Source organism: Cydia fagiglandana, chromosome 22, assembly GCF_963556715.1.
Source record: "Cydia fagiglandana chromosome 22, ilCydFagi1.1, whole genome shotgun sequence".
Classification (NCBI taxonomy): Eukaryota; Metazoa; Arthropoda; class Insecta; order Lepidoptera; family Tortricidae; genus Cydia; species Cydia fagiglandana.
In genome coordinates this window covers 11,074,844-11,101,994 of record NC_085953.1, presented here as the reverse complement: position 1 = coordinate 11,101,994, position 27,151 = coordinate 11,074,844, and the positions used below count along the sequence as shown (strand labels likewise).

General features: G+C 39.2%; 1 protein-coding gene across 1 annotated transcript in view; it reads left to right on the top strand.

The window, feature by feature from the left end:
• The first annotated feature begins 1,192 nt into the window (after positions 1–1,192).
• Positions 1,193–27,151, top strand: part of LOC134675437 (inhibin beta B chain) — a 32,592-nt gene continuing 6,633 nt past the window's right edge. Inside the window, exons 1-2 of the mRNA XM_063533704.1 lie at positions 1,193–1,494; positions 25,674–25,780. Coding sequence (XP_063389774.1) covers positions 1,206–1,494; positions 25,674–25,780 — 396 coding nt within the window. The 5' untranslated portion in view covers positions 1,193–1,205. The remainder of the gene's footprint in view (positions 1,495–25,673; positions 25,781–27,151) is intronic.

Here is a 27,151-nt window from a genome sequence, read left to right as displayed (position 1 = left end):
AATTATCAACAATCCGCCACAGTAAAAGCTTTTTTCAACGAATTTTCGAGTCATCCCGTACTAGTGGCCCTGTGAGCTGCAGACCTCCCGAATCCCCATGGCATTCATCTGTCATCATGCTCAAAAATATTAAAGATAGATGTAAGTATTAAAAAGCCGCAAAAGTAGAGCCTAATCTCCTTTTTCATAAAACTTTACAAAGCTCAATTAAATTTATGTTTTACTTATCCCTTTCTTACAAATATGTACCTAAGTCAAAAAGACAGATTAAGACGAAACAGGAGGTGAGCGCGAATTCAATTTTGAGATTTCGACCTAATTGAGGCTTATAGCTCCAGATCCAACCCTAATACTGACCACGATACACAGATATGAGGGACCGACCAAAGAGAGAGAGAGGCTTATAGCAGTTATAGCGGGTTTATGAATAAGTGACTCCAAAAGAAGATATGACATGATCACCCCCCTGACCAAGTTATTTATACGACTTGTACATACCTAATTTTAAATGGTTAGGTATGAATTTTTTTTTTTCTTTCTAATAATAATTTGCCCCATTAAACTAATGATGAAATCTACAGTCAGATTTCGTCATCTTTATCCACTAAATATTAAAGTTAGAAAAATCGACTTCACCTATTATTATATACCTACCTCTCTCAAATGTCCCGTATTAAGGTTGACTCACGCTAAACCGGGCCGGAGCTTCCGGCACTTCGTTTTCTATGGAGCACCACGTGATCACCGACCAGCCATTATATATAGAAAATGACATGTCGGACGCCTCGGCCCGGGCACGAGCCGGTCTAGAGTGAATCATCCTTTACATACACTGGCAGTGATACCGCGCTTATAAAGTTTCTATCTGTAGTACTAGGTCCAATCTGGTACAGTACCAGAGTCCCCTTACGCAACAAGGAAAAACTAAAAAAAAAGAATAAGAAAAATTACTTAAATACGTACCTTTTACATCTTGTGGCTGAAGCCTGAGACGAATCTAATAAATCCCCACACATTCAAACCAATCAAACCGTTCAGGCTCCACACCGCAGATCTAACACAAGAGCCCCAAGGTCCCCGCCCACGCCCTCATCAGCCCCTAACCGCGGCCTTGGACCCCCAAACATCCGGGTATATATGCGCGCGCGCCGCTCGGCCGCCACTCGCGCGCCGTCCGCGCCGCACGCTGCGCGCCAACCATCGCGATGCGTGTGTACGTGCTTGTGTGTGTTCTCAGTGCGTTGAACCTGTCAGACGCGTTCTGCGCGAACTGCGCGAGCGACGTCGACCTGACAGATGTGCGGTTGGAGTTTGTGAAGAGACAGATCTTGAAGAAGTTGCGGTTGAGTAAGAAGCCGTCGGTGGCTGTGCCGGTTAACAGTCTGCCGATGCCGGTGGCGCAGGGGCAGACCCTCAGTCAGGGCACGGATAAGCCGCCCGAGTTTGATGATTACTATGGAAGGACGGAGCAGAAGATCATCTTTCCTGTTGAAGGTAAGCTTTATCGAATAATCGCCTTGCACCATCTCACTAACCCGGGGTTAACCGGTTAAACCATTAACCCAGTGTCAAATTGTACTGGTAACTGTGGTAATTCCAGGTTTAACTGGTTAATCCCGGGTTAGTAAATGGTGCAAGTGGCCGTAAAGAGCGGGAAAATTTGGGAATCTTACACAGACCGACCTAGTCCCAAATTTGCAAAGCTTGCGCTATATCTAGACACGCGGCAGCGTGTCAAGCCAAGTTCAAGCAAAGGAACTGGCTAGCCAGCGCCAAGTGTAATATTACACGAACCACTTGGTGCCACTTTTGACCCTTCTATAACTCAAAACATCTTTAACGTAAACACATAAAACTACGTGTGTTTAATTATATCCATAAGGACATCTAGAAGCCCAAATTTCATGAAGCTAGCTCAAACGGTTATAAAGATATGAAGGTCAAAAAGTCGTAAATTTTAAGACTGACTGACATACCTCTATAGTACCTAAACCTAACCTACTTCCAGATGACCTAGAAGGATGAAATTTGGAATCCAGCTCAGTTATTGTGTGAAAGCGTAGGAAAAAATCTAAAAATTAAAAAAAGTTATAAAATAGGGGGGGTCCCCATACAAAAAAACCATTTTTTATTGTGACTGACATATAAGTACCTAAACCTAACCTACTTCCAGATGACCTAGAAGGATGAAATTTGGAATCCAGCTCAGTTATTGTGTGAAAGCGTAGGAAAAAATCTAAAAATTAAAAAAAGTTATAAAATAGGGGGGGTCCCCATACAAAAAAAACCATTTTTTATTGTGACTGACATATAAGTACCTAAACCTAACCTACTTCCAGATGACCTAGAAGGATGAAATTTGGAATCCAGCTCGGTTATTGTGTGTAAGCGTAGGAAAAAATCTAAAAACAAAAAAAAGTTAATAAATAGGGGGGGTTCCCATACAAATTTCTTTTTTATTGTGACTGACATATAGTACCTAAACCTAACCTACTTCCAGATGACCTAGAAGGATGAAATTTGGAATCCAGCTCGGTAATTGTGTGTAAGCGTAGGAAAAAATCTAAAAATAAAAAAAGTTAAAAAATAGGGGGGGTCCCCATACAAAAAACCTGTAATACGCGCTAAACAACCGGCCCACGGTGTGTCGTTGGCGGCGCGTGGCACCACATAATTAATACAAAGAACAGAAGTAAAAAACATGCAGCGGAAACACAAGAAAAAACATTAAATCTCAATACCTGCCTAGTTTTCTTTACAAAAAGTATTGATATCCCATCAAAAACATAAATGTAAAAAAGGAGAGCCAAGTTCAATACAAAAATTATGCTTGGCTGTGGGGTTCGCCACAAAAAGAATGGAGATTTAAATGAGTGCCAAGTTCTATGCAAAATCCAAATATGTATTTATAGGAACAAAATAACATTATAAACAAGTATTAAACTCTATTTCTTTGCTTTATTGGATACCTATAACAATTGCTGTTATTTAAAAAAAATGTGAGATCTTAAAGTAGGTTAGATTTGGCTTGGCCAGTTTTTATCAGAATTACAAAATATATATGTTGAATAACTTTATAAAATGATTGATGTAATGAAAACTGGCCAAGTCAAATCTAACCTACTTTAAGATCTCACATTTTTTTTAAATAACAGCAATTGTTATAGGTATCCAATAAAGCAAAGAAATAGAGATTAATACTTGTTTATAATGTTATTTTGTTCCTATAAATACATATTTGGATTTTGCATAGAACTTGGCACTCATTTAAATCTCCATTCTTTTTGCGGCGAACCCCACAGCCAAGCATAATTTTTGTATTGAACTTGGCTCTCCTTTTTTACATTTATGTTTTTGATGGTCACTATCACTAGGTACACATTATAAAACAAAGTCCCCCGCCGCGGGCCGCGTCTGTCTGTAAGTACGCGATAAACTCAAAAACTACTGGACGGATTTTCTTGCGGTTTTCACCTCATACATTTCAAAAAAATACACGTGAGGTTATGTTATAGGATGTAAGTTTTTCTGGTTAGCTAACAGAAGTATGGATCTCATGGTCTGAAATAAACAAATTGTATTTTATTTTATTTTTATTTATTATATGGGGGAGGGGGTAGCCAAAAACCTCACCAAATTTCGGGGGATAATATAGGGCGAGGGGGGGGGGGGGGTCAAAAAGTAGCCGAAAACACCTTGCGTGATTTGTGCACAACCCCTAATTTAAAAATTAGGTTATTGAAAAAATATGTTATTAAAATGTTATATTTCTATAAACTAAGCTTTATGCTATAAACTGAAATAAATTACATATACCAACTAGAGTAGTAAAATAGAAAAATGAATAGTTACGCTCTTTTGCTGATACTTTTTTCAATATGAGCCAGCTTATGATGTAATTCACCATATTAATAACATCACACGAGGATTTCGGACCGCCCCCCCCTTATTGCCAACCTTGATCACATTTGGCAAACCCCTCCCCCCTAGTGTGACGTCACATTTTTTCAACGAAATCGGCAAATCGAATTAAATAGGTTGTACCTATTATTAATAATTTATCAAAATATTTTTGACAAAAAGAAATACCTAATTAATTAATTTAGTAATTTTATAACCCAAAACTGATTAGGAAAGAAAATTAAACAAACAGCGAATTAAATGATTTAAATAAGTTAAAGTGACGTCACACAATTTGTGACCCGCCCCTCCCCCGTGTGACAACATGTTACATTTTCTTTCCAATATATAAGGTAAACGTACTAGTGCTCGACATGCTAATGCCCAATAGATGACTTGCTGTCACCTCTATTGACAATGACTTAAGTTTTAAGATGACATATACTGGGACCGCGTCGAGCACCAGTACGTTTGCCGCCGACGCTCAAAAGATGCTAGTCTGGGGTGGCCCTATAGCCATCACAGCAATCATATTAATTCGTTAAGGTCATATTGAAAGGTTCATCGTGCGTTACTCTTATACCTGGTCTCTACTTAATACCTAGAAAATAGATAAAGGTGAAAGCAAATAAAATACGGGTTAAAAACCTTTCAAACAAACAGGTACGAAGGTCGCTTTTTCCTTAAGAGTACTTCGTATTTATATTCGTCTCGTTAAGATAATTTCCAATCAAAGCTCAATATGTGGCCATAAGGACGTCTTGATAGGTTATTCGTATGAAGATACAAGCAAATCTCGACCTTATGGCAAGTGACGGCCGTGGCGTTGCGCACATAAATACACACATAGTCTTCTGTATTGTCATGTCATGGTAAATAACAACACTTTATAAGATCAAAGACGCATTTATGTTGAGGTTTAAATTATTGATTTTAGCTTAAGGTGATGGAGTAGGGTCAGAATGCAGTTTTTAAAATTGTCGTAGCGCTTTTTAGATCACAATACGGTTTTACGGATCACAAAATTTAATTAGCTATATTTAGGGACTTCAGCGATTCAAATCCAGAGTTTTTCACTTTCGCTTTATAGAAAAAAATCACGAACATAGGACTAAAACGCACTTTATAAATTTGTAACAATTTATGGATAAAAGCTAACAACACGAAAATAGCTTCTGAAAATGCGAAATTGTATTCTCAAAGGAACTCGGCGATTACTTTTTTTATTATCATCCACAAACAATTAAAATTTTAAAACATAGTATCTGCAGTTCCGTTGCGTTAACATCACCAAGGAGGAGCGGGGTCAAAAATAGACCAAATATGATCACATGATTTATGGATGACAGGAAGGAACCCAAAGGAACTCGGCGATTACTTTTTTATTATCTTTAATTTTTTTATCATCCACAAACAATTAAAATTTAAAAAGGGGGGTCAAAAATAGACCAAATATGATCACATGATTTATGGATGACCTTAGGGGTCATTGCGTTTGTCTTTCAATTTTAATACGAAAAATTTTCACAGACAACAAGCTCAAATTACACCAATTTACAAATCGTTTCAGTTTAATTTTTTTTTTAGCCCTGTACTTTTTAATGCATCATAATTTTAATAAATAACAGAAGCTTTCGTTATTTGAATACTTCATTGCAAAATTTTATTTAATTCCGTACTATTAAGAAAACAAGAAACAAACAATAAAGCATGACTCACGTTAGACCGGGCCGTGTCCGGGCCGGAGCTTCCGGAGCTTACTTTTCTATGACATGACAGGCTATCACGTGATGCTTTCCATAGGAATCGATGCTCCGGAAGCTCCGGCCCGGACACGGCCCGGTCTAACGTGAGTCATCCTTAATACTGTCAACTCTCAATATCAAACCTATAGCTAAAGGGTTGATTAATAATATCAACACTTTAATATAGTGATTTGCAAAAAAAAAATTACATAATTAAGCACCTCTAATTAGTGTAAAGTTAATTGATTCCATTCCATTGTGTTACGACAGTTAAGTAATTTCTATTTAAGTTAGATGCACGTGAAAGTGTGTTAACGTATGCTATAGACTTATATTATATGTGTACGACTTAAGTACAATAAATCAGTGTTGGTCGAACGTTAATTGCAATTGACCAATGACCATTAACCAGTACAAATTGAACCGTAAACGCTAACGAACGGTTACAGTTGCGGTTCAATTTGCACTGGTTAATGGTCAAGAATGGTCAATTGCATTAACGTTTCGGCCAACACTGCAATAAATACAATACAATTTTCGTAACATAAATGAATCAATTAAGTTAAGACTAATCACAGCTTCTTAACTGCGCTTAATTACGAACAACTTTTTTTCAATTCACTCATATAATGTATATGTAGATATGTAGAGTCTGTTCGGAAAGAGCCTAATACATTCCAAACAGACTCGCCTGTAAAATGCGTGGTAAAATGATTCTAGTTTTCTCCAAATATTTAAATTTAAAATAATGTTTAAAATGAATATTGTGATACACATTACACATATGCCGATTTAAGGCCGAGCCACACTGGCTTGCGTGTGCGTGACGTGCGCGTGTGCGTGCGCTAAAATGTTGGAGCCGCACACGCACACGTCACGCAAGCGGTGTGCCATCTCTCATAAGGATCTGTATACTACAACGCCGCACGCGCGCGTGCACGTCACGCACACGCAGCCGGTGTGCACAGGCCATTAAAGTTAACCTTCACTACCAGGTGATTTTTGTGACGTCACTTATTTAAATGTGACGGTGTTGAATATATCCGTTACTTTTGGTACTTTGTACGTTTCATATCATTATCAATAGGTATCCACAGATTACACCTAAGTAGATAATACGTCCCGTCATGTGGTACATGTCATATGCGGATATGTCCAGCCGGACATGTGTATTATTTTACATAATAGGTGTTGTAGGTACCTATAGATAACGGTTCAGTGGATAGTATTATCTGATAAGGGTTACTCATTTTCTTCATGGCTACAATTACATACGTAAAGATGGGTTTAAACTGTAACCCCCCCTGGTAGGGTTACCAGATGACAGGAATTTTCCTGACATGTCAGGAATTTTGACCTTTTGTCAGGAATGGGGACGGAACACGAATGTCAGGAATTTTTTTAATTAATAGATTTTTTTATATAGCACATACCTTTTTATTTACTTAAATTAATCCAAAAACATTGTAAAAAAATAATAAATGAACTAATCCAGCAGTCGGCAACCTTTTAGCAGCCAAGGGCCACATAGTAGTTAACGGAGGTGATGCGGGCCGTACTTTGTTAATATTTATGACATTATGAGACATTGTCGTTTGTCACTATTACATACAAAATAGCCAAGGCTGCACTCGGGCCGCAAGTGACAGTTTCACGAGCCGCATGCGGCCCGCGGGCCGCAGGTTGCCGACCGCTGAACTAATCAATAACTTCGAAATTATTAATTAACAAATGTTTACTCAAGCATACATAGGTACATAGATGTTTTATAAATCGAAAATTGACGCGACCATCGGCGCAATCGGGTAGCTAAATTCTAAATTCTAAATCTGTATCTGGTAACCCTACACCCTACCCCCGGGCAAAAAGAATAGATAGTATAGAGGGGTCCTGTCATTGTCAATTTTGTAGTCACGGTACATTTACTGCCATCTATCGACACACGATTAAAACTTAAAATAAAATTGAAAATAATCAAAATATGTTTACGGATAAATGATTCTTAATTTTTATTGTTCCCTACTGACCCATGTTCTTTCACTGATATGTGTTAAAATTGTCAAATACCAAACGGTGTCGTTAACGCCATCTCGCCGAGAATAGTAAAAAGGTAATGGCGCCATCTATTCGAGAACGACTTTTCCTTGGCCGTCCGAGGCACGTTTTTTTCTTAGACTTTATTTATCTTATACGGAGTTATATATATCTCTGCCCCGGGCCACTTGCACCATCCCATTATCCCGGGTAACCGGTTAAACCGTTAACCCAGTCTCTAATTGTACTGGTAACCATGGTTACTCCAGGTTTAACCGTTTAAAACCGGGTTAGTGGAATGGTGCAAGTGGGTCTTATTCATAAAACTTTACGGACTTGATTTAGTTAAATTATATTTTATCTCTTTCTTACAAATTCATAACTTTCATAAGTCAAAATGACAGATAAAGACAAACGATTCATAGCTAATTCAGGCCAGAACTAGGGTTGCCAAACGTACTATATTATATAGTATTGTACTATATTTTGGCTCTCTGTACTATATACTTTTGGAAAAATATTTAGGGGGCTATTCATAAATTACGTCATTTCAATTTAGGATGACGGTAGCATGAAGTAGGAGGAAATGAGGTCATTTGAAGCATGATTTTTGGATGATTATAGGGGAGGGGGGGTCAAAAATCGTCAAAAATCGATGACGCAATTTATGGACAGCCCCTAGTACGCTAAAATACTATATTTCCGATTAAACGTATTATTACACTCATGTTTAGTATTTTATCTAAAAGTACTATATTTTTTGAATTGTTCATTTCTGATGATGTTCTGGAAAATACTATATTCCACCAAAAAAAGTTGGCAACCCTACCAGAAACGCGAATATATATACTTACGTCATAACGCTCCTTGAGAAACATACCTAGTGTCACTATACAAAATTAAGAACATTCGAATAGTGACGTTGTTCCATTTTTGAAAATTTGAATTTTCAGGCACACATCATTTTGTATAGTGACACTATTTTAGGCCCACTTGCACCATTCCACTAACCTGGGGTTAACCGGATAAACCTGGAGTTGCAATGGTTACCGGTACAATTTGACACTGGGTTGACGGTTTAACCGCTTAACCCCGGGTTAGTGAGATGGTGCAAGTGGGCCTCAAGGAGCGATTAAGTTAGCTTCAATAGTAGCGGATGAGTAGCGTTTTACTCATATGTTACGTATGTACGTACATTCTAGTTTTAATAAAGACAAGTAAACTAACTCAAATACTGAATTTTAATTACATCCCAGTGAACTAAAACTTTGCACCCAAATATATCTCTAATCTTTTTACAGTTGGTATATACTCGTATATACTATAGTGCAATAATTAGAAAATTACGTAACTATGTAGAAAATTTAAAAAGGTTATATGTACCTACTGTAAAACGTTGTACGATACACGTGCGAATAGGTAATTCGCAACTCGTATCTATTTAAAACACTCCCTTCGTCGTGTTTTAATTTATCGCCACTCGTTTCCAATTTCCTATTTTTCGCACTTGTATCGTAATTCCGGCGAAGTCAACAACGACACATATTCTCAATATTAAACTTGGGTCTCATTGCACATTTATGTTTTTGATGAGATAACTATATCTAGACCTTAATTTAAATCATCGTGAGAAAATTAATATTTACTCAGATAAAATTAATTATGTTTACATAATGTGGCGCCTATTCCTTAATCACTTTAGTGACTCAAAACACACAATCACAAACTTTAATTATTATCGCCGAGTAAAAATGATCCCAATTATTATAATAGATCATGTTCTATACTCGTGTTTAATGATCTTTGCACTATACGAGTTCGGGTCATTCAAATATAGTCCATAACAGTTTGAGTGAAGGTCCCATAACTCGCACGTAGTAAGCTTGGCTTTCTCACGGAAGATGGTGGAGGTTACATGATAAAACGATTATGTGAAAGAAAATAAACTCGTTATCAGCTGCAGTGGAGATTATTCAACTCTGCGCATGTGGGAATCTGTTTTATACACGCAGAAACACAATTGCCAGAGTTAGACCATGACATAGGAATGGGAAAAAACTCATTTATTGTAAAATAAGTGTTATAAAATGAATACAAAACTAAAATTAACTACAACTAAAAACTAAAGCTAAAAATTAAAAATACCTATCAAAATTTTGCGCTCTTGGTAAGGTGCTCATCACGCAGGCAGCGTTCCCGCGCTGGATTGCTAATATTGATATGGCCAATCTTTGCGCGAGAAAGCTGCCCGCGCGAGGGTCACCTGTGGCCTGCCTTAGGCGTTTGCTGAGCTCCTTGTGGAGCCCCCGAGCCCAGGGGGGACCCCACGGACCTAGTGTCTTGACGCCGAAGGCTACAAATTCGTAGTGACATGACATATGTCTGGAATGATTTTGGTAGCAGGACGCAGTGCAAGTGTCATTTATACGTCATAATTTCATAGAAGTTTGACGTTTAAAATAACACTAGCACTGCGTGTGCTATCAAAATCGTTACAGACTTGTTTTTGTGTAACTCTAGCAATCTTCAGGCCTTTCTCTAGTAACTTCATCGATTTTAAACCTGATTAAAAAAGTTTCGCTCAGTAGAAAAAAAATCACGAAAAACGTGCAATTAAAAATGAAAAACACTCGCTTAGCTTTAGTTTGGATTTGTCGTTTCATAAGTTATATTACCTCATAGGTAAGTACACATGATGTAATCATTTTCATCTTGTTGTACTTTGTATTTGTCTTTGTCTTTTCATAAGTTAAATTGCCTATACTTATACATATGATGTAATCTTTTTCATCTTGTCGCAAGCCAAGTATTGAACCTTGGACCTTGCAAATCCATTTCTCCAATATTTACATTTATTATTATGCTTCGATGGCGATATTTTCTATTTTTATATTGCTCAAAGAGATTTGAAGTGGACTTTGGATCGGTTTTTTTAACAGTTTTGCAGTTTTGTTAGATCATATATAAATTAGTACCTAGTAACTATTAAACTCAGCTGATTTGTGATTTCACGTTCGTGTCAGTCAGTACCTATTTAATTTAAGGTTACTTTAAACTTAACCGCCTTCTACAAAGGGAGAGATTATGGGATAGAAAGGGAGAGGGTGAGAGGGGGGGGATTTTGTAATACATACATATTTAGAGTCAGACCAAGAAAAGTCTGCAGTGATTTTGATAGCCCACGCAGTGCAAGTGTTATTTATACGTCATAATTTCATAGAAATTTGACATTTAAGATGATACTTGCACTATATCGCTGCAGACTTTTCTTGGTGTGACTCTAACGAAGTCAAAGCTGAAAAATGCAACACAACACACTTCAGTGGTCTATCGTCTTTCAGGATTGACAATTTGGCCATGACATCGCTTGCCATAATATCGTAGCTATGGAGGGTAGAGGTAATCGTAGCCAAGAAGCCAATCTTTGTGTCGCACTAATATTTATGGATGAAGAGTTAGTTCATGAGAAATATTACCTTTTCTTTCACTACGGCGCAAACGATTGGCATCTCGGCTAGGCCTTCTTCTGACACGGCTAGAAAACGCCTTTAAAATAGCATGAAATAATCTTAAATACCTAGTTTGTTTCGACGTAGATCTTAGGCAATACTGTTTATTTTATGACAAACCTAGTACCTATTACTTATATTATTTTATATTTCTGTGTTTATCTGCACATGGTAGCAATTAAGAGTAATTACGTTTGTATAATTATATAATATATCAATAGTATAAGCACTATATTGGTATTTAAACACCTAATAAACTCATTAGAAAACAACGTAATAAAATCATAGGCTCATACAAAAAGAGGGAGGACCAAGAACCGAAAACATAACAAAAACTAAAGAAAAATATAGGTAAATTAAAGAGTAAAAATTATTGAAGGTTAATGTATACCTAGGGTTTGCAATCCGGATCCGAAATGTATGAAATTATCCGGATCTGGATCCGGATCCGCGGATCTTCCCATACATTTCGGATCCGTCGTGCAAACCCTATGTATACCTAATGTAGGTTGGTACCTAAGGTACCTACATAAAATTGTATAAAATATTTTTATAATGTTAATATTCAGAGAGGAAAACAGTCAAGCTCAGGGGCACGATCGTTATCTAGAGTTAGACCAAGAAAAGTCTGCAGTGATTTTGATAGGATAGCCCACACAGAGTAAGTGTTATTTAAAAAGTTAAACTTCTATGAAATTATGACTTATGATCAAAATCGCTGCAGACGTTTCTTGGTCTAACTCTAATTTTCTTAGACTTCACAATTTTACATAATAAATCATACTCTCAATCAATCTTTAATATTAGTAAGTATACAGGGTGTTTGGTACATCGTTTGCCAAATTAAAACGGCAGATAGCTTGAGTCATTTGCTCTTCTCATGCCTAGAAAAACAAAATTGGCCATGGTTTTTTTTACTACTATGCAAGTAAACATTTTAAATTTGCGAAAAACTGTCATAGACGTGAAAAAAAAATTTTGCACAGTTAAAAATTACTAGGCCTGAGAAGATAGCAAATGACCCAACCTATCTGCCGTTTAAATTTGACAAACGATGTACCAAACACCCTGTATATCAACTATGTTGTGAATTTATTGTTTAAATAACATAACGTAAAATAAGATAAGGAACCACGTAAAAAGAGATTTTCACATAATCATATATAGGTCATCTCCGGAGGTGCCAGTCATAATTATGACGGGCTTAATATCAATATTATGTTTCGCGTAGGTAGGTAGTTTACACGTTTGTAAACATTATGTTTCATTTATGTAAACTATCGGCTTCCGTGTCATGCGTAAGATCATGTTATCTTACGATTTGGGAAAAAAAGTGCCCAAATGTAATTTTCCGGGGTACTGGGGGCCTCGGCCCGGACCCGTACCGTTCTAGCATGAGACATCCTTAATATATATGTTACTGTAAAAGCCCGAAGTACGGCAAAACCTAGTTTTTACCGGTAAATCCTAGTTTTTACCCGACTACGGCAACGCAAAAGGAGGGTTATGATTTTGACCGGTATGTATGTATGTGGGTATGTATGTATGTATGTATGTATGTATGTATGTTCATCTGTTCCCTCATAACTTCTAAAGTACTTATTATAATTTAACAAACGATGTGTCATTCGAATCGTATTAATCGTCCGCTGGTTATAGGCTATATGGCATCACAAAAAAATGAACATTGCGCCCTCTAGAGGTCATAAAGTCACGAACCAAAAAACTAAAATTAAGTAATGATGATGTGTTATACATCATTGGAAAGAGCTCAATTAGCACATTTCAAATATATAAATATTGTTAGCTTTTGCACCCGGCTTTGCTTGCATGCGCCAGATAAAACATTAATTTATCGGTTAGGTGATTCGAACTATGAATCTACAAACGCTCTGGATACTATCCGCGTGTTACTCGACTACGGCGATACAAGAAGGTTTTTGCAAAAGAAATTTGTTTGGCCGCTATACATGGTGTTTTTTTTAATGTCCTGCAACGTTTTATAACGTGAACAGGTATAGAAGTCCTGATCAGCCAAAATGTATGAAACAGTCAATTTTTTTACAAGATACGTACGTGTTCCGAAGCCGGGCGCCTTCGGCGCCCTCATACTAATAGTGTCGGGCGTAGCCCGACGTACGCGTTCCAAAGCCGGGCGCCCAAGGCGCCCTCATACTAAAAGCCTCGGGCGTAGCCCGACGTACGCGATCCAAAGCCGGGCGCCTTCGGCGCCCTCATACTAAAAGAGTCGGGCGTAGCCCGACATACGCGTTCCAAAACCGGGCGCCTTGGGCGCCCTCATACTAAATGTGTCGGACGTAGCCCGACGTACGCGTTCCAAAGCCGGGTGCCTTCGGCGCCCTCATACCAAAAGAGTCGGGCGTAGCCCGACATACGCGTTCCAAAGCCGGGCGCCGAAGGCGCCCTCATACTAAAAGACTCGGGCGGAGCCCGACGTACGCGTTCGGACGCCTTCGGCGCCCTCATACTAAAAGTGTCGGGCGTAGCCCAACTTACGCGTTCGAAAGCCGGGCGCCTTCGGCGCCCTCATACTAAAAGAGTCGAGCGGAGCCCGACGTACGCGTTCGAAAGCCGGGCGCCTTCGGCGCCCTCATACTAAAAGAGTCGGGCGTATCCCGACATATGCGTTCCAAAGCCGGGCGCCCAAGGCGCCCTCATACTAAAAGCCTCGGGCGTAGCCCGATGTACGCGTTCCAAAGCCGGGCGCCTTCGGCGCCCTCATACTAAAAGAGTCGGGCGTAGCCCGACATACGCGTTCCAAAACCGGGCGCCTTGGGCGCCCTCATACTAAATGTGTCGGACGTAGCCCGACGTACGCGTTCCAAAGCCGGGCGCCTTTGGCGCCCTCATACTAAAAGAGTCGGGCGTAGCCCGACGTACGCGTTCCAAAGCCGGGCGCCTTCGGCGCCCTCATAGGTACTGAAAGAGTCGAGCGTAACCCGACGTACGCGTTCCAAAGACGGCCGCCATCGGCGCCCTCATAGGCACTAAAGGAGTCGGGCGTAGCCCGATATAGGCGGCGCTCTGCGTACATTTCTGTACTGAGGACGCCCGCGCAAAAGTAATATAAAGTGACTTCAAAAAGTTAGTAACGAAATCATGACCCCAAAATTAATTAAATAAAAAATAAGTTGAAAAACTAAAACCCGACTACTGCAAATCGCGCTCTAAAAAGTATGAAACAAGATAGAATTCTTATCTACAATTATCAAGCAGGAAATATTATAAATGTTACCATTTTTTTTATATAAAAATACAACGTAATATAATTTACTGATTTTTTTTATATATTTACAGCGATTCAGAGGATAGCCGTGGTCGTATGCCACATTACTTTTAAGTTTATAATCGTGGCATACGACCACGGTGATCCTCTGAATCTCTGTAAATATATAAAAAAAATCAGTAAATTATATTACGTTGTATTTTTATATAAAAAAAATGGTAACATTTATAATATTTCCTGCTTGATAATTGTAGATAAGAATTCTATCTTGTTTCATACTTTTTAGAGCGCGATTTGCAGTAGTCGGGTTTTAGTTTTTCAACTTATTTTTTTTAGTTTTACCGATGCCGATCGGTAAAAGCCCGAAATGTTAAATCTTACTAGTTTACTTCGGGCTTTTACCAACACCGATATGTTAAATCCTAGGTCTTACCACGGCGACCGGTAAAGTTTGAATCATGCACTGATGCCTGTAATGTAATAACTGAAATCGGATTGACAATTACATTATGTAAGTTATTGTGTCATACCGTAGGTCTCTTTATCATGGTACTACCGTCGTGTGCCTGTTATCTACACCATGTAAGTTTAAAGCAGAGCAAGCGACCCATGTCGCTGATAAGATCGTTATCACGCAGTAGATATTCCGAAGTCGGTACAGATGCCACGAGTTGGCATGTGACATTTCCGTTAGCGGCGTGAACTCGATCGCATTCCCTCTCTATCGCACCAATAAATCAGTGCGAGTGAGATGGACCGCTTAAATTAACACACCCTTCGTATAGAAGCCCGCGTTCGCGATGGTTTCCAGCAGCGGGTGACACATGCGCACCATAGACGAGCTGAAGTTGACGTATTGCCGTGATCATAGCTGGAACACTTTCCGCTCGTAACGGGTCTTCTTGCGAACATATTCCACCACATCGTTGGCCCTGGCGGAAACATACAAGCGTACAAAAAGCGCCGTAATTGGCGTGGCAGCTTTGAGACCAGAAGCAATATTCGGCTCCGCAGAGCAACACTGGCTCTTGCGAGGCGCCTTTCGCTGCCTGAGGGCCTACCGCGAACCACGTTCTACGTGTTGCCTCCTGTCACACTTACATATGAATTTACAAAGAGGCATCATGTCGTGTTTCGCGGTAGACCCTCTGCTCTCCCGAAACGCCAGTGTGAATCCTTTCTCGGCGCCTGTGGGCTTCTCTTCTGATGTATTATCTACACGTGCCGGCTCCAGACACGCACCGCAGGGCTGCCCGATAAGGTAATTAGCGGGGTCACGATGCCGGTCAGTTTTTTATTACCGCGCCCCAATTCTGTAGATACGCTAGTTCCGCTCCGTATATTATGAGACGCGTTTCTTCATTACACACCCCTACTAATATTATAAATGTGTAACTCTGTATGTCTATCTGTCATCTCTCTCTCTGTGCTCACTCCCTCATGACTGAGGATCGTGGTCACCGGTGGATGTGGATGCTTCACACCTGGTTTTTATAATCTGCCTCCAACGGTGCCTGTTCGTGTTTATCGCGTCTCTGACAACCGAGGAAAAGATGGTTGAGGCTGGGGTTTTAATCGATCACTCTACCTAGTTGGAGACCATCCCCGTTTTCGTTTGCCCTCCGTGTTTCCAACAATTCTGTCGTCTCTACAGAACGCTTAAACGGGCGAACCGATTTGGATGACATTTGGTATGGAGATATTTTTAGTTTGAGGTCCAGTATAGTAGCACTTGCCACTTACAACCCCTTTGGTGTTGCGGTTGTCCATTGGCGACGGCAATTGCTTACTATCAGGCAACTCGTCTGCTTGTTTGCCTCCTACACCTATTAAAGAAATGCGCTCTCCATTTCACCGATGTCCCTTCCACTTTTTCAATCTAGAAAATTATTTTATTTACAACGATATGGCTTTTACGCGGCATAATTATAGTAACAAGAATTAAGGCCCCTAAATATACACCTCCGATAAAGATAGGTATTATCCCTCGTTGATATCGGGGCGTGGCTGGGTGTGTGGCCCCCACATACTGGAGGGTGTGTGATAGATTATACGGAGTATATATAGTACTATACACGCCTATGTACCCCCTCCAAGCTTAATGTCCTCCGGTAGACTAGAGGTAGGTACCTCTACCCAACGAAATAACTATAAATATGATTTATATGTCACTATTAGGGTTCCGTACCTCAAAAAGAAAAAACGGAACCCTTATAGGATCACTCGTGCGTCTGTCTGTATGTCTGTCTGTCCGTCTGTCACAGCCGATTTTCTCCGGAACTACTGGACCAATTAAGTTGAAATTTGGTACACATATGTAAGTTTGTGACCCAAATACGGACATGTAACGTAAACAAATGAATTTTAAACATGGGGGCCACTTTTGGGGGGTAAATGAGAAAATCAAAAAATAAAAAATTTCAAACTATATCATGTTACATATCAAATGAAAGAGCTATAAACTATATCATCTTACATATCAATTGTAAGGATTACAAATATATATTTTTTATTATTTTAGAATGAACAGTTTAGAAGTTATTCAAGAAGATAGGCAAAAAATGACCACCCCCCCCCCCTTTATCTCCGAAACTACTAGGTTTAAAATTAAAAAAGAAATACATAAAATAGGTGACAGACTAAAACACATATAGATATATGTCATATAGACATAGAATAGGTGATAGGTGACCTATAGATGACAGGAAAACCTATTAGAAATGTACAGTCAAGCGTGAGTCGGATTTAATTACAGTTTTTGATCCGACCCCTACGGATTTTTTAAAGAGATTTCACTCACGTTTCACACAAAAAATACATTGTTAAAAATTGTGTAATATACGGAACCCTTGGAACGCGAGTCCGACTCGCACTTGGCCGGGTTTTTTTATAAAACAAATCCTCGCCGCGTAGCTCTTTGTATGTTTGTTCGCGATAAACTCTAAAACTACTGAACGGATTTTCACGCGGTTTTCACCTATCAATAGAGTGATTCTTGAGAAAGCTTTTGGTGTATAATTTGTTAACCCGTGCGCAGCCGGGGCGGGTATCTAGTTATAAATAATGTTTACCTGTATATGAGAAACAGACAGACGGAGACAGTCCCTCAGGTCTAAAACTCTTTGTTTGGATTCATCATGAAATAGAAATAGAAATAGTAATCGTTTATTTGCAAACCATGGTACATAGGTGGTGCAATAAAAATAGAATCACATGGCACCCTATAAAGGGTATAGCAAGTATTCTTATAGCTAGATAGGACTACTTTGTATAGTAACATAATGTTATTATTTTTTGTTTTTACACATACGCACAGCACGTGCATATAGGCGCCGGCGCCAACGAAAAATAGGTACATTTATAATGATATGGCTTACAATGTAGCGTGGCTTGTTTTTAGTCATAAGATAAATTATTTGCAGTATGAATGTGTAAAATAATGACGTTAATTCGGACTTAATACGTTTTGTTTACAAGTAGGCACATAATTATAATTTTATGCAGTTATCTATAGGTCCAATCGAACAAACTGCTTTGTGACCCACCTTAGAACGTTTTCATAATTTTACTTTCGATATCAATGTAATGCCGTAGTCAATTTGAAAAGGTTTCACAGTGGGTCAGGAATCAAGTTTTTTCATAGTACATTCAACCATAAGTACAGTCGACGTTAAAGATATGTTTACACTTTTGCACCTTACTCCTTTGTAATAAGGCGAAAAATGTAAATATATTTGAATTCGACTTTACAACGACAAGCATATGAATAAAAAACCGGGCAAGTGCGAGTCGGACTCGCGCACGAAGGGTTCCGTATCATAAAGTAAAAAAAAACGGAAAAAAATGCAAAAAGAAAACGGTCACCCATCCAATTACTGACCACGCCCGACGTTGCTTAACTTTGGTCAAAAATCACGTTTGTTGTATGGGAACCCCATTTAATTCTTTATTTTTTTTTTTTTAGTATTTGTTGTTATAGCGGCAACAGAAATACATCATCTGTGAAAATTTCAACTGTCTAGCTATCACGTTTCGTGAGATACAGCCTGGTGACAGACGGACGGACGGACGGACGGACAGCGAAGTCTTAGTAATAGGGTCCCGTTTTACCCTTTGGGTACGGAACCCTAAAAACCGTAAGGTGTCATTGTAATCAATTAACATACAAATTGGATTACCAGCTTCAAAAATAGAAGCCTAGAATGAGTCAATATTAGCGTAGAGGTCGCTGACCCTACTACGAGGCGTAGAGGCGTAGCAGTGAAGAAAACTAGCGCAATTACCCTATCTATACTACGTGACCCATTTATTATAATAATGAGTGTGTTACCCGTGAGTTGCAAAAGCGCTAGACGCTGCGCGCAATATTCGAATAAAGCTAGAAAAAGCGCGAGAATTTCCTAGACTGGGCAATGAGACTCGACTACGTGACCAAAACATAAAACAACACCCCCCCCCCCCCCAACCCAGTGACCACGCGTGGTACCTATTTTGAATACCCCCCCCCCCCCCCCCCCCCCCAAACCGTAGGTAACTTCCCTAAAGCTCTGGTTACCTAGGATAGCGGAGCCGTCATATAGCGGCCATTTCCATACAAAATACTAGACCGTCCATATTCAGCCGTATTATTTTGTATGGAGATGGCCGCTATATGACGGCACCGCTATCCTAGTAAATCAGAGCATAGTCAATTAGGCCATTTTGGACATTTTTGAAGGGCTCTAGCGCCTTAAAAAACATAAATATCAAAAAAAGCTAAACGGTCCGACACAGATATTGACAATGTTAATATGTGTTGAAAAAATCATTGCTCTAGCTTCAAAACCCACAGAGGAAACAGTCGAGTACGTTTATATGGAGAAATGACCACTCCTGTTGGCTCTTAAGCAGAAATTCGAAGCAAAAATGTTGGTAGCCCCAATACATGAGGTAAAGATAACACTTTACGTGACAGATATACTTACAAACGCCTCCATACAGTGGAGTAACTACGTATTAAATATTATACACCTTATCAAACAATTAATTTTTAACGAGCTTCTGTTACTTATAATTTATAATATATCAACAATGCGTATAATGAACCTTACGGCGTAGAACTTACGGACTAATCAGCTTTTTGTTTTTATAACATGAGAGGTGACAGTGTTTAATATATGTCTTGATAAAGTAAAGGAATGCAGATGAACTTCGGACCAAAATAATATAAAAATGGTTTATTGTGGTCATGAGATGGGTGCGTGATTTCCTAAATAAATATTTAGATTTTACAGTTTTATGTGTGGGAAGTAAGTATGATAACAGGTTTAAATGTTCAGATTATTGCGTGTTAGAGTTAGAGGTAAATATGTAGATAAGTATTATATACAGAGTCTGTGCGGAAAGAGAAGAGTTGTGGAATATATTGGTTCCCATACCATATTACGACATACTCACGACTGTGCAGACTCTAGTTTCTACCGTTTACATGTATTTAAAGCTCAATAGAGTGATCTAAAAGTTTGTAAAGATCTAAGTCTTGGATTATAGTGGTGTACTAGAGTTAGACCAAAAAAAGTCTGCAACAAGTGTTATTTTAATACGTCATAATTTCATAGAAGTTTGACGTTTATAATGACAATTGCACTGCGTGGGCTATCACAACCGCTGCAGACTTTTCTTGGTCCCGCATAAAACTCGGTGCCTTACGTGTTCGATTTTCCTATTTTCTGAAGTTTCAAGTCAAAAGTTAATAAATAAGGGCCACTTGCTCCATTCCCTAGTGGTTACCAGTACAATTTGACACTGGGTTAACGGTTTAACCTATTTACCCCGGCAGACGTAGCTCACTCCGCGATTTCGCCGCTTTGCTACAGGTAGCTAAAAGTACATCCGTTCCACATCAATTTTGGTGGCTAGCCATAAGCCGCGCGTGGCGCTGTCGCCACCTAGCGGCCATATTCTGTCCTGATCGTAACAGACGCGTTTTGTTAGGGAGTGAGTCTTCTGTCTGGACCTAGTACTATAATTTATTCTGTGACCCCGGTTTAGTGGGATGATGCAAGGGGCGCTAATAAGTTTAATAACCAATAGCTTTATTAGACCAGCCCCAATTCATACGATCCCTTTTGACACAGGCAGTGGCGGATTTGCAGTGTTTGCCGCCCTAGGCCCCAGGCCCTGTAGCCGCCCCTTTCAAGGCACCCATAATATTGACTACATTTTGAGTAATTTATTGTTACCATTTTTTGTCACAATTTGCCGCCCCTAAATATCTTGCCGCCCTAGGCCCGGGCCTACTGTGCCTTAGGGCAAATCCGCCACTGGACACAGGAAGCATCACGACCCCAGCCTTCGGAGATAAACATTTGTTTACAGTTACGGCCACGCGTTAGATATAACAATCTATTGAATGTCCCATTCATGTATATAGTTCCTACCTACAGCTCTATCTATCAGCCGTAGAATCTACATTCTACGGCTGTTGTTACGGTAGTACAGTCACCAGCAATAATATGTTACACAACGAAGGCGGCAATTATATCTGACACGATCTTATTGTAGTTGTAGGAACCTCAGAGGTTCCAACCTGCACTGGCAGTTTCTTTGCCATAGAATGATATACCATACTTAATGTCGACACGTCAGTTTTGACGGTTAGAAAAATTCACTTATGTTTTAAGTATGTTCAATACGAATTATTTACGTTTATCTTATTAATTATATCCCAGAAGTTGTAAAGTTGTTAATTTGAATACAGTTTATGAACCATACACAGTGGTTTGATTGTGAACCCACATAGTCATAAGAGTGTGTCACATATTTTTGCGGCCTTCGATGAGTAACATATTATTGCAGGTGACTGTACTATTAGTTATTCTGTGCTGTTGTCATCTGAGGGCCTTCCCGAACCACGTTCAACGTGTTGCCTCTTTGTCGCACTTGTAAATTCGTACGTGTGACATGGCAACACGTCAAACGTGGTTCGCGTCATTGTCAAACTTAGTAAGATGTATTCGGGTAATACCGAATGTCGGATAATTCCGAAATTCAGATGAAAATCGCCCTTAATTCCATCATAATAAAAGTCTCTTTTCGGAATTATCCGACAGTTTTCGACATTCGGAATTACCCGAGTAAACCTTACGGGTCATTAGTGTAGGTCGTCGATAGTGTGGGGTATCGTTGGGTAGGTCTTTCAAAATGAATACGGGTCTTTTTAACCCATTTTTTGATATAGTTAATATTTTCGGAAAGATGCGCTCCTATATAAAAAAAAATGTGTCCCCCCTCCCGCTAACTCGTATGTAAGCCACTGCCATCCATATTAGGTAGGTAATAACAATTCTAGGCAAAAATAATGATTTAAGTAAGTAAGTACAGGCCGAAAGATGTAGGTACCTAATGGGAATATTGGTCACAATCTGAAAAGCCGTGGTGGCTTAGTTGCTAAGTCAGCTAAAACTAATTAGAAATAATTTTAGCAAAAATTTGACTTAGGATTTAATCATTTTATGCCATTTGGGGTTGAGACCTTTGGCCCATGGGGTCTTATAATGCTCTACAACTTTATAAAGACTAATAGCTATCGAAAAAACTAATCGACTTCACTGGTGATGGTGACCGAAAAGCTGGCAGCTTTCTCGCAATACAGCCGGGAAATGCTGCCAGCCTCCTCGGCACCATGCCAAAGGTCCCCATTTCTTAGATATATTTTAATTTTAATTAGTATTAGTTTTTAGTTTTATTTTATAGATAAGTTAAATACTTTTTTGTACCTACCTGTAACAGAAAATATACCACCACCTGGATACTTTTTAAGTGAATTAGGCCCACTTGCACCATCCCACTACCCTGGAGTTAACCGGTTAAACCGTTAACCCAGTGTCAAATTGTACTGGTAACCATGGTAACTTCAGGTTTAACCGGTTAACCCCGGGTTAGTGGAATGGTGCAAGTGGGCCTTATTAAACTGTTCTCAACTCACTGTATTATCAAGACTTAGGTACTTATATATGTGTGTAGAATGGGACTTTGCCCAGCGATACCCGCAATGTCAGATGGCCAGATGCCCGGAATGTTATCAGTTTTGTGTTAATTGGCCTGAAGACTTGCGCACACCTGACGAAAACCTGGCCTAGTGACGACCGGTCTGGCCTAGGCCCACTTGCGCCATCCCACTAACACGGAGTTAAGCGGTTAAACTGTTAAACCAGTGTCAAATTGTAACTCCAGGTAACTCCAGATTTAACCGGATAACCCCGGGTTAGTGGAATGGTGCAAGTGGGTATAGTGGGTAGTGCATGACCCTGCCTGTTAAGCCGATGGTCCTGGGTTCGAATCCCGGTAAGGGCATTTATTTGTGTGATAACACAGATATTTGTTCCTGAGTCATGGTTGTTTTTCTATGTAGTTATATAGTATAGTAGCCTAAAAAAATAAATTCTTTGATTGGTTTGATTGATTGATATACCGGGTGTGGCCTGTAATATGAGCAAAAAATTTATCTGTAAGCTGTACTCCTCATACTGACCAACATTTGTTCAGCAATTTTTAAAAATAACTTGTGGTTTGATTTTTAATACACTTTAAAGTTTATTCTAAGACGCAATGATGTTTAAGGCGTGACAAGCAACGTCAATCACAATGATATGGCGTGGCGAATTGGCGATGGCGTCCATTGAAGGTAATATTTATTTTGTATGAAAAATAGGGACCCTAAATAGGTACTTCATAATTTTTAAAAGTTGTTGAACAAAAGTGTTATCGTTTGAGGAGTTCAATCTATGTTTTAATTATTTGCTTGTGTTACAGGCCATACCCGGTACATATATCGTTATCTGAGTACCCACAACACAAAAGCCTTCTTGAGCTTACCGTAGGGCTTAGTAAATTTGTGTTTTAGGTGCGTGTGTGTGTGTGATTTTATTTTTATGTTTTTGACATGTAAGTACGTTTAGATTATACCGTATTAAACGCTCTGAATCTGAATCTGTAAATATGTCCCATAATATTTATAAAATGTATTTATTTATTTATAAGCCGTGTATAATTGGTAAATGTTTTAATGATGTGCGATAATTTGAGCGATAAGTAGTTTTGAAATGCGCAGAATACCGTAAAAGCAAAAGCAATACCGATCATGTAATGTGTAACGTGTATCATGTATACAACGTATTCGTTATCGGCGGCCTCAGGGGTGATTCCTTGGTCCAATTAACTTAGGGTCAGCTATATCTGTCCATTATATGTCGTTATGTAGCGGCTGACGAGTCATAGAGGTAAAACGCGTAGTAACTATGATTGTAATATCATTTAGAAATTTTTATATTAAGACTAACTGCCCGATTCTTACTAAGATACCTACATCATTTAATAGATCTAGAAACGATATGGTTTAGATATGTCGGTGTCAAAAGTGACGTTATTGAAGAAACACCACGCTGCGCTCCAAAACTCGCCAACGTCATAATACAGTAAAATTATACATATTGCGTTTGTGTCAAATCCGGTAGTTCTGATTTTTTGCAGACTTATTTATGAATTTTATGATGTTGGTCCAATGAATAATCCAAGTTGGTGACCTCATGCGCCGAACGCAACTTTGTCAAAAATCGAAAAACCTGCGAAAATTTTGGTTTATGTTTAGTTTTGGGCGATTCTAACCCTAAAGGACTAGTTTTTGATAGTACCTTCCTAAGACGTTTTTAAAGAAGACTAAATTTGCTACAATACGAGATTAGAACTGTCTCTGTAGATTGAATAGTTTCCGAGATAAAGGCTTTCAAAAATTTTATTTAACATCATAAATAAGTCTGCAAAAAATCAGAACTACCGGATTTGACGCAGAAGAGCCATGTTACAAAATTCTACAATTTCACTGGATTATCAGCAACGTTGGCGAAAAAACCGCTAGCCTCAAATGGGACTGGGCCGGCCACGTTTATCGCATGTATCCGGATAGGTGGGCTAATATAGCCACCAAGTGGATGCCGACGAAGAAGCGTGGGCGGGGCAGGCCCAGGCGGAGTTGGCGGGATGACTTTGACGCCTTCCTTAACTACTGGCCGGAGGAAGCGCTAAATCGGGAGTCATGAGAAGAGGCCTTTGCCCAGCAGTGGGACACACAAATGGGCTAAGAAAAAAAAACCTAGGTAAATCTCTGGCTAAGTTTTAGTTTGAGCTCTAGATAATTTGTAATTTTGAAAAGGTGATTTGAATCACACTGAAGATTAGCATCTGCGAATATATAGCTTATCCTTATTGACTCTTTTTCTACACGATTACCTAATACAATGTCCACTATTTCGCACTTATCACACGTAAATATTATGCTCATTTACTGTTATTCTTAAAATTAGGTAAGACAATTGCGCGTAAAAATATGTTTTTGCCTTGCAATAATCAGGATATACAATTATAAATAAGTGTTATTATAATTATCATGAAAAATAAACAAACCGTATGAAAATATAAACATTTACGATTATTTGATGTTGTAATTGTCCTTGTATTTTGAACTGACCTTAGAGTACACAGGAAAACACTAGTAGTGAGTAGGTAGTAGTATAATAGATTACTTAAATATTATCAAAATTAAAAAAAAACAAGACCGAAGTGATCCCATAAGTGTTCCGTGAACAAAGTTTTGTACAGAAGTCGGAACACTAAAAAAAGACTCATAAGGTGTCGTTGCTTATTAGGTCCCAAAATTGAACGCAAAGCGAATAAAACGTCACAGTCATTATAAAATAGATTGTGACGGATATACTGGACAAATACCTATAATATCGTAATACATCTGTAATATAGGTAGGTAGGTAAAATAAAAAATGAGACTCATACATGACTCCACAGTCAAAAGGCGCAAAATTCAAATTTTCTATGGGACAATCACCCTTCGCGCCTACATTCATAATCATAATACTTTATTGCGACCATGGTAATATAGATGTTACACAATATTATAAACAGTTTCACAAGGGTATATTAAATACATTAAAAACGGGTCACTCACCGTGAACGCAAGCTCCTGATGACACTACTCGGTACGGAGTGAAACATGTCGAGCGTTTTTCGACTTAAAATACGTGAGTGACCCGTTTTTAATATATTTAATATGTGTCTCACGGAAGTTTTGTTATTAAAGTTTCACATAGGCCCTGTTAGAGCAAAGCAAGGATGTATGTACTTACATTTTTTAAAGCCGCTCTTTTTCTACTGACTGAAATGGCTTGACAGAGTATATTTGTGTTTCAGGGGAGTGCCTGACTTCGGGCCGGTACCCGTTCACGTGTCTGCAGTTCGAGCTGCCTCCGGACCTCGAGCCCGAGGAGGTCACAGTCGTCGAGCTCTGGTTTTTTAAGGTAAAGGATTTTTTTTTATAATATAAGATAAAGTCTGTGGCCATGAGTAAGCCATTCATGATAAAAAAAAAGCTAGACCAAGAAAACTACAACGATTTTGATAGCACACGCAGTGCAAGTGTTATTATAAATGTCAAACTTCTATGAAATTATGACGTTTAAATAACACTTGCACTGCGTATGCTATTAAAATCGCTCCAGACTTTTCTTGCTCTAACTTTAACTTCCAAAATGAAGTGAACTTATTCCACTCGTGCAAATCTGACATCCACATCAAATCAACAGTTGATTAGTATCGCATGTTCATTGACAGTTACGATCGCACGTTGCAAAATGCGTACCAAAAGTACGTTTCTATGAAAATACCAGTTTTACGTGTATCACCTCAAATAGGCAATTTACGTGTTTACCGTACTTAAGCGTCTTACAAATAAGGGTTATTTATGCAAATAAAAAATAAGTTCAAAAACTAAAACCCGACTACTGCAAATCGCGCTCTAAAAAGTATGAAACAAGATAGAATTCTTATCTAAAATTATCAAGCAGGAAATATAAATGTTTCCATTACTTTTAAGTTGATAATCGTGGCATACGACCACGGCGATCCTCTGAATCTCTGTAAATATATAAAAATCAGTAAATTATAATACGTTGTATTTTTATATAAAAAAATGGTAACATTTATATTTCCTGCTTGATAATTTTAGATAAGAATTCTATCTTGTTTCATACTTTTTAGAGCGCGATTTGCAGTAGTCGGGTTTTAGTTTTTGAACTTATTTTTTATTTAATTAATTTCGGGGTCATGATTTCGTTACTAACTTTTTGAAGTCACTTTATATTACTTTTGCGAGGGCGTCCTCAGTACAGAAATGCACGGAGAGCGCCGCCTATATCGGGCTACGCCCTTTAGTGCCTATGAGGGCGCCGAAGGCGCCCGGTTTTGGAAAGCGTACGTCGGGCTACGCCCGACTCTTTTAGTATGACGGCGCCGAAGGCGCCCGGATTTGGAACGCGTACGTCGGGCTTCGCCCGACTCTTTTAGTATGAGGGCGCCTTCGGCGCCCGGCTTTGGAACGCGTACGTCGGGTTACGCTCGACACTTTTAGTATGAGGGCGCCGAAGGCGCCCGGCTTTGGAACGCGTACGTCGGGCTACGCCCGACTCTTTTATTATGAGGGCGCCGAAGGCGCCCGGCTTTGGAACGCGTATGTCGGGCTACGCCCGACTCTTTTAGTATGAGGGCGCCGACGGCGCTCGGCTTTGGAACGCGTACGTCGGGCTACGCCCGACACTTTTAGTATGAAGGCGCCGAAGGCGCCCGGCTTTGCAACGCGTACGTCGGGCTCCGCCCGACTCTTTTAGTATGAG